General features: G+C 66.9%; 1 protein-coding gene across 1 annotated transcript; it reads right to left on the minus strand.

The window, feature by feature from the left end:
- Positions 1-356: 356 nt before the first annotated feature.
- Positions 357-6,975, minus strand: CD5 (CD5 molecule). Its single transcript, XM_072863993.1, has 10 exons — positions 6,924-6,975; positions 5,653-5,691; positions 4,956-5,249; positions 4,813-4,875; positions 4,249-4,557; positions 3,044-3,328; positions 2,628-2,759; positions 2,109-2,162; positions 1,644-1,766; positions 357-1,464 (listed from the first exon to the last, which is right to left on the minus strand). Exons 1-10 carry the CDS (start codon positions 6,973-6,975, stop codon positions 1,379-1,381), a joined length of 1,437 nt encoding a protein of 478 aa, XP_072720094.1. The 3' UTR covers positions 357-1,378.
- Positions 6,976-8,530: the final 1,555 nt, after the last annotated feature.

Consider the following 8,530-nt stretch of genomic DNA (forward strand, 5'->3'; position numbering starts at 1 on the left):
TGCCGACACTTCGTATTGATCTTTTTATGCCCTCCTGGCGTCCTTACACCGACTTCCTCTTGGTTTCGTCAATAAAACCTTTCACCCTCTCGCAGGACCACCTTCTTCAAACTCCTCTTTCCTGCTTGCTTGTTTTCATCTTTCCTAAGGGGCCCGTTTGCCTGGGGCTCTTCTGCATCAGCCCGTCTCTCCCCTCCTCTGGCACCGTTTCTCACTCGTCCCCTGTGCTGACGCTGTCCTGCTTTTTCCCTCCCCGGCTGGGAGGTCGATGGTCTAAGGAACGGCGCTGGTAGCGTCGGAAGGAAGAGAACGAGATGTAATTACTAGAAAAAACCAATTTTATTACAACGGTTATTGCTTATTAAATATCTCAGACTTGTATTTCTACCCTCCCCCTCGCATCCGTGCTTTGCTTTATGCATCTGCCCAAATCCTGCGCCGTCTCATGCAAACGCAGCCAAGTGCGTGTCTTCGCGGCTTCCCCCGGGAACCCGGCAGACGCGGGTCTCGCGGTCTTTCTCACGAAGCTCAGCACCCCGCTATCGGAGCGCCTGGCAGACGGCAGCCGATTTCGCTTTCAGCCCGGCCTGGGTGGGAGGAGGAGCGTGGTTATCCCGGTTTTGAGAGACGGAGAAACCGGCAAACCCCTCTGCGTGGCTGTGAGCGTGGCTGCTCCGCTCTCGGTGCGGGTGTGAAGCCTGCTGCAACCCAGCTGCCTCTTAGACTCATACAAATAGCTTAAAAAAAAAACCCCAAAAAACCAACCCCACCTCGCACTCTCCCACGAGGGAGGCTCAAAAGCAAGAGGAAGATTTCTCGGAAAGGTGCTCGGGTGCCGGGGCGCAGCCAAAGCCGAGCTAGGCTGGGTCAGAGCCGAGCGGTGCGTGCCTGGTGCCCGGTGTGAGCAGCTCCGGAGGAGCACGGGCGGGTTTGGCTCCGACTGCGGCAGGGGCGAGGGGACCCGGCCCCGGAGGTCTCCCATCGTGCTTGGCGGGGGGGACGGGGACGCGGGCAGGTATTTGTCACCTCTTCTGTCAGCTTCCTTCGGTTCATCGTTGCATAGAGTCACAGAAGAGTTTGGGTTGGAAAGGACCTTCGAAGATCACCTGGTTCAACCGCCTGCCACGGGCGGGGACGTCTTTGGCGAGATGGGGTGGCTCAAAATTTTACCTTTCTTGTGCTGCATCCCAGCTCTGCCTGCAGGGCGGGAAGGTGGCTGACGAAGGAAATGAGGTCGCTTGCCAAAAATGCAAGAAAAGCCGCTAATTCAGCAGTTGCACAGCTTTGCTGTCACGTGCGTGACCACCCTGGGGACAGCGCTGGGTGGCGGGTGGGGGGGATGGCTTGGCTTGGGGACCAGGGCGGCCCAGGGAGGGGGTCACACTCTGCGGGCAGAGTGCAGGTCGTAGTCGCTGTCGGAGGAGTTGTCCGGAGGGTTGGAAGTTCTGCACGCACCTTCCAGGGCTGCGGGGGGAACGGACGCGGCTCATTACGGCGGCTCGTTACCCCAGCCCCGGCGCGGCCCCTCGCCCGGCGCCGGCAAAGATCTTGCCGTGATGCTCTCGCCCCGGGCGGTTCATCCCCAGCCGCGCGTGCGGGAAGGGAGCACGGAGGAGCCGTTCCCGGCGTCCTCCTGCGCTTACCTGGGTAAGCCAAGAGGTAGGAGCTCTTCTGGGGGGGCTGAGCGTAGTCGTTGTCCCCGGCCTGCGCCCGCTGCCCCTCTGCCCGTGGCCTCAGGGTGACGGTGCTGTTGCGATGGAAGGAGACTGGGAGAGATGGTGGCAGAGGAATCAGGACGGGGGGCTGCAGCAACAGGTTCGAGGCAACGCACCCGCCCCACCGCCCAGGAGGGGAAGGGGGCTGAGTAAAAGCGGGACCCGCTCCCGCCCCACGAGCCGGGGCTGGTGGGGCTCGGCTCTCCCGGCTGAGTTAATATCGTGCCGATGAGTCAACGCGGCGGCAGGAAGCGAGAGCCCGGGCTGGGTGCGAGCCCGCTCGCACCTCCGCCCACCGGTGCCTTGCTGCGGTCCGGGGGCGAGCGGCCCCCGAGCCAACCCCAAAGCCAGCCCCGGCCCCACGGCGGGGGCACCGGCCGTGCTGCTCCTCACCCGTCTGGTTGAGTCCCGTGGGGCCGATCCACTGGCGCTGCTTCTTTTTGGAGACTGGAAGGCAGAGGTGGGCGGTGAGAGGGGGGGAATCTCTCCGAGGACCTGCCTGATGCCTCTGCCCCAAGCTTTGCTTCCTCTGGCTGCCTCCCCTCCGCCAGCCCCATATGCCGTCCCGAATAATCCCCCCCCGCCCGGTAATCCCCCTGCCGCCCCGGGAGACCCCCCGCCTGCTCTTTTGTGTCCTCTCGGCGCTTAATCCCCACCGCAGCCTACAAAGCGCACCCCGCTCCCCCGGCCACCCCCTTCTCTGTGCCCACGCCGTGGGCTTGGGGACAATGGGGCAGGGGGGGATCTGTGGGGCTGACCCCCCCCCCCTCCCCCAAGGAGATGGGGGGGAAGCGGCAGGGATGGATGCACGGAGCTGCCAGCCCTGAGTTGCCACGTGGCGATGGCGGGGCTGAGGGAGGCAGAGCGGGAGGAGGAAGATGAGGAGGAGGAGAGGATTCTCTTGTCACCTACTTCTCTTCATCAGCCTCCTGTAAGCAGGAGGGCCGCAGATGAGCGAGAGGATGCCGAAAAGGAGCAGGGCCAGGCAGATGCTCACGACGGTGCCTGCCGCCACGCCGGTGGGATGCGGCTTCGAGTCCTGGCCTGGGGAGAGGGCCGGTGTCACCGGATGAGACCCTTGTGCCCAGGCGGAGGCTGATGCCGGGAGCTTGAACGTCCACTGCCCTGCCGGGAGGGCTGCAGGGAGCCCCAGCAAGGCTTTCCCCGTCCCCTGCCCCGACCTCGCACCCTCTGCCCGTTCCCCGGGCGTTCACACGTGGAAATCCCAGCTCCCAGCATCGTCCGGGGATGCCTGGCACTGGGTGCTGCAAGCAGCACTGCCTGTCCCCCGCGGTTCCCCGGGAATCGAGCCTGGCACGGCGGCTTACACACGACTCTGGTCCGGGAGCAGGTCTGGGGGGTCCCGAGGCTGGCAGGGCAGAGGTGCAGGGTGGGGACCTTGCAGGTGACACCCGTCGAGGGGGGGTCCCGGACCTCGGTGCTGGAGGAGAGGTTCCCACACCGCAGGTGCTGGCAGAGCTGCCTGCCCCGCTTGGCTCGCTGCGCCCAGTCGTCACACAGCACCTGCCACTGCCCCTTGTGAAAGACCTCGACGTCCCCTTCGCAAGGCGTGGGGCCGGCCACCAGCCGCCACAGGGCCTGGGGCTGGGAACCTGGGGGAGAGAGGCAGAGAGGGATCAGACCCACGGGGAGACATGGCGGCCGGCCGATGGGGCTCGGCATCCTGCCGGGACACGGGCCTCCTTCCCCCGGGCCCGAGCCGGGGGAGCGCTCAGCACGGGGATGCTCACGGCATCTCACCGTCCCCTTGTGCCACGGGGACCGGGGGGTGCACGCGAGCCGTACCAGGGCCACGCATTGAGGAGCTTTGAGCTGTCCCCGTGGGAAACGCGGCGGGGAAGCCCGCTCTGCCAGCTGCCGCGGCGCAGCCCCTTAAACCCCCAAATCCCTCGGGGGGGCTTCTAAGCTCGGGCAGATGGCAGGACCCAGAGCAAGCCCGCTCCTCGCCCCGCGGCTTGGCTCTCCGTGCTGCGGTGCCAGCACCAAGCTGCTCGGCGGGGAGATGCTCACGGCAGGGAGATGCTCAGCGGCAAGCACCCGGGAGGTGTGGACGAGCACGGTGGTGGGCTCTGCCGGGATACCCCGCACGCCTGTGTTGGGTTTCGGGGTGCTAACGTGGCGCTCGCTGTGCGCTGCGCTCGCTCCCCGGCTTTTCCTACTTGCAGCGCTGCTGCGTTCGAAGCCCGGGGCTGGGGGTGCTGCTGCCAGGAACCGAGCGCGCCGGGGAGATTTCCTGTTTTGCCTTCGCACGCAGGAGAGGAAAAGCAGGAGTGGGTGGACGGGGTGCACGGGGCAGACGGGGATGGGGCTGTTGCCCTGCTCAAGGCTTCAGCTGCCCGGCCAGCCTGGAGCCAGGCATCCAGCCCGGCGATTCCTCCCGAGGCTTTCCCACCTCCGCAGCAGGGAAAACAGCCCGCGGCCCCGGAGCACGTCGGAGGCAGCCCAGCCGGCCAGCCGGGGCAAGCAGGGGGTCCGGGGGAAGGAGTGGGGCTGTGCTGGGGCGAGCTCTCACCGGAGCAGAGGACGAAGGCGGGTGCTTTCCCCCACCGGGCGCTGGTCCTGTTGAAGCAGTCGAGGAGCGGACGGCTCTCGCAGGACTCCACCGCCTCCCACCGCACCGGCAAGTGGCTTCCCCGCTCTGGCTTGGCATGGCTGCGGCTGTCGATGGCGCTGCCGCAGCTGAGAGCCTGGCAGATGCGGGTGGCCAGCTTCGGCCAGATGCCCTGGCTACCTGCCACGGCCCCCCACAGCCCCTGCCTGTGCAGCTCCACGAAGCCTGAGCAGCTGAAGTTCCCATCCACCAGCCGCAGCCTGGGGGGTCCTGGCGAAGGACGGGGGGAAAAAGCACCTCGTTACAAACCGGGACGCCGTTTCTCGCCATTATTGAGCAGAAAGTCCCCGAGCCCGCCATGTCTGAAGCTTAATTGCCCCATCGATGCTGCAAACGCTCTTAACGAGAGCAGGCAATCGCGCAAGGCAGGGTCGGTTTGCTTTGCTGCGCGTGCCCCCCGGTTTGGCCACTGCCGCTCCGCTCCCCTCCGCCGTGCCCGGGGCTGGGCAGGGATGGGGCTCTTACCGGTGGGCTCCGGGCTGGTGGTCGGGGGTGCCAGCGGGGGCTCAGGGGTGGTTTGCACAGGCTCTGAAACGAAAAGAGAGGAGCCAAGTCGGGGCTGCCGGTCCCCGGGAATGGGGTTGGCCGGGGTGGGGGTCCGGGCTCACCGCTGCAGGCAAGGACGGCGTGCTCCGTGCAGTTTCCTGGCACCCAGTGGCACCCCAACGGGGTGGCCACTGGCCGCAGGCACCGCAGCAGCCATGCGTGCGGCTCCTTCCCGCTGGTGAAGATGCGCGCGAGGGGCTTGGCAATGGGGGGGCCGCAGCCCAGCCACTGGCAGATGTTGTCCGTGCCGGCCTCGCTCAGGCTATCCCGGCACACGCGGCTCCACCTGCCCTTCCACTTCACCTCCAGCATCCCGGTGCAGCGGCAGCCGCTGCCGGTGAGCTGCAGGCTGGGCTCTGCGGGGAAAGCACGGGCATTAGGGGCTTTCCTTCCCTTCGCCGCCCGTTTTCCACCCAGGGCTGGAAAAGCCCTTGCCGGCTCATCGCTGCGGCCAGGCAGGCTGCTCGGCACCGGCGTGCCCCGTGATGGCAGCCGGGGCTTCTCGCAAAGCGGGGCAGGAAGGAAACGGAGTGTTGGGGGGTGCACGGGCAGGTGGGGGGCTCGGGAGGCGGGGGTGCTGTGGGGCTGAGCCAGGGGACCCGGCTGCAAGAAGCCCACGATGCGGCGGAGCCGGCTTCCCGGCCGAGGCAGCTCCGGCAGCTGCCACGCTAGCGAAGCCGCGGCCGAGGAGCCGCTAACAAAGTCACGGCGCGGTCCCCATGGTGCTGTCCCCACGGTGCTGTCCCCACGCGTGCTCACCTCCAGGGCTCGGGGTGGCTCCTCGGTGGCCGGGGATGGCTGCGAGAGAGAGGGGGACAGGGCATCAGTCCTGCTCCTCGCCCCGGGGCAGGCAGGACCCCCCGGGCTGGGGCAGCGGGTCCCTGCTCTTGGCGTGTTGCCAGTTATTTTGGGGGAGAAAGCTGATTTTGGGGGCTCGGGTCGGCCTTTCGCCAGGGCAAAGATGCTGCCAGTGGAAAGGAGCCGGTGGTGGCGGCCGGGAGCTGCCGGCCATGCCGTACTCTGCGCCGACCAGGCTGTAATGGTGGGGGGACAGCTCTGTCCCCGAAGCTCAGCGGTGGGGACAGAGCCCCGGGCTGGCCGCATGCCCCTGCAGTGTCGGGGGCCGGAGGAGGAGGCTGGGTCGTGCTGGCTTTTTCCTTGGCTATAGAAGAGCGTTTTTGGGCTTTCCCGGTGAATTTGCTCTCGCTCTCCCTCCTCACGCTTTTAATTAAAATACAAAATGAACGACCTCATGTAACTGGCCGTAGTGCTGCCTGCCCATCCGTCTGCTGGTGGCTCGTTATGGCTGAAAAAAGACAGACGAGGGCACCTGCTAATTACCACTAACTAGCTGGCATCACTAGCAATAGGAAGGTACAGCCAAGCAGCAGCGGATGGTGCCACCATCACCGCAGCGAGCCGGAGCGGCACGGTGCCAGCGGCTGCCCGCTGTGCCATGCGGATCAATGGGCGGCTGGGGACGGCAGGAGCTGGCGGGGAACGAGGATGCAGGGAGGGCTGGCTGCCCCCCAGCACCCGTAGGCTCCCTCCTGGGCTGTGACCAGCATCCCGGGGACCCCCCAGAGCTGGGGGGCACCGGACACACGCGGCCCCGGGCGAGGCGTGCCCACGCTCTCGTCGTTGCCCATTTTTTGGGGGCTCAGCAGCCCCGGTGCTGCTCACCAGCCCCTCTCCCCCTTGCCTGGCCTGAGCCCCTGTGCCTGGGGCTTGCTCAGGGTGGGCACGTGGGACTGCCGGCACGGTGCCATGAGCGAGCCGAGATGGGAGCATGGGTGAGCCCCAGCCGAGGGTATGGGGCTGAGCCCCACGAAATGCGCCCAGCTGCCTGGCAGCAGGAAAGCCGGGGGGTTTCGCCATGAGATTTTAGGGGTCCCGGGCCGCGGCAAGTCTGGGTCCCCACAGGCACCCCTGGCACCGGAGCTGCCGGCACAGCGGGTGCGCTCTGGTAAAGCAGCCGGGGCCCCAGCACCCCCCAGCCCTCTGCCGCGCCGAGCCCCCCGTGTACTCACCCCACATCCCCGGCAAGAGCAGCAGGCGCAGGGCGAGCAGCCGGGCTGCCATCAGCATGGCCGGCCGTCTCCTCCGCCCCGGCGCTGGCAGCTGAGCGGGAGGCTGCCAAGGGCACCGTCGCCTCTGCTACCCGGCCCGGGGAAGGCAGGCGAGGGGGGACGGGCAGGAACAGGCTGTTTTTCCTCCCTCTGTGGTTTTCTGCGTCACATCTACACTCGTTTGAAGTCTCAACCTGGCAGCTGCTTCCCCGGGTCCTGCTGAGCACGAGAGCAAGAGCAAAGAGGAGAGAAACCCGGGGGGCTCGGCCCCCCCACCGCAGCCCCATCCCGGGGTCCCCCCATCTCCGCAGAGGGTGTGAGCCTGGAGGGATGATGAGCAAACCCAGTGCTGGGGAGTCAGGGGGACCCCAGCTCTCCCTCGGGTCCCCGCAAAGCTGCCAGCGGCCAAGTGAGAGCCCGGGGCACCCGGAGCTGGCACCCAAAGGAGAGCCAGGGTGCACAAGCCGGGGGGTGCGGGGGGGTTCTGGGTGGTCAGAGCTGGCAGCATTCCCCGGGGGAAACCCCAGCCCCAGCGGCAGCTCCCCGGTGCGGGTGAGTTGTTTCGGGAGCCGGCACGCTGGATTGCAGCTGGGAAAACCAGCGATGGCCGCTAAACCCAACAGCGCAAGCTGCCATGAGGGCCGGATCCCACCCTCGCTGCCGCGGGGAAGCCTGCGGCCGCTCTCACGTAACACTGGTTCCTGCCAAAAATAGCCTCCCCGTGCCGGCGGCCCCTTCCCTCTTCCTCCTCGCCGCCTTGCTCCGGCTCTGCCCCGGCTGCACCACCACCACCCTCACCACCGCCTGCGGTCACCGGTCGAGGTGAGCGGCACTGCCGCGCCAGGGCAGGAAAGGTGTTGTGCCGGGCGCTGCCCGTGCCGCCGGCTCCTGCAAAGGAGCTGATGCGTGCCGCGCCATGCCACGCCACACCACGCCATGCCCGTGCCGTGCCATGCCGCACCGTGCCGTGCCGTACCGTGCCGTGCCATGCCCCGCAGGCCACGGCAGCACCCGAAGCACCGTGATGGCCCCACGGGATGGGGACTGGGGAGGTTTCATCCAGGCATGTCCCTGCTTCTCCCAGTTTTTGCACCCCAGGGACGCTGTATATCCCTGCAAGGGCCCGTGGGGCACAGCCGGTAATGGACCGGGGAAGGGAGAGGCGTTAATTGATTGTGCCCTAATTAATTCCTCCAAATCCAGGTCATGCATGCTAACGAAGGCAGCTGTTTTCCATTGACCCAGTGGTGTTTCTGCTGAAAGGAGAGTGCCCGGCTGGTGCCTGGGGAGTGGTGCTGGGGGGACTGAGCTTCCTGGGCAGCTTGGTGACGTTGGGGAGAGCTCCCGTCCCCTCCTGCTGCCACCGCCCTGGGCTGCAGCCCGCGGCCATGGGATGCTCTGGTCCCCAACCCCAGAGCGGGGGCCTGGCTCCCCTGGGAGTTTCCTGCCCCAAAACTCTCTCCGGGTTGAAGATTTTCCATGACTCAAGAGGAAGCTCGCCGGGGTGCGGTGGGTGGCAGGCGGCCGTGGGCTGCCAGGCGCAGGCAGGGCCAGGCGGAGATGCTCAG

This window comes from Ciconia boyciana, chromosome 6, assembly GCF_034638445.1.
Source record: "Ciconia boyciana chromosome 6, ASM3463844v1, whole genome shotgun sequence".
In the NCBI taxonomy this organism is placed as follows: domain Eukaryota; kingdom Metazoa; phylum Chordata; class Aves; order Ciconiiformes; family Ciconiidae; genus Ciconia; species Ciconia boyciana.

Coding starts and splice junctions, on each gene's coding strand:
- CD5 (XM_072863993.1), bottom strand. CDS start 6,975: ATGGCAGCCCGGCTGCTCGCCCTGCGCCTGCTGCTCTTGCCGGGGATG. Junction 2,760..3,043: donor CTCCCGGACCAGAGTCGTGT/GTAAGCCGCCGT, acceptor CCCTCTCCCCAG/GCCAGGACTCGAAGCCGCAT. Junction 1,465..1,643: donor CTACCTCTTGGCTTACCCAG/GTAAGCGCAGGA, acceptor TTCCCCCCGCAG/CCCTGGAAGGTGCGTGCAGA.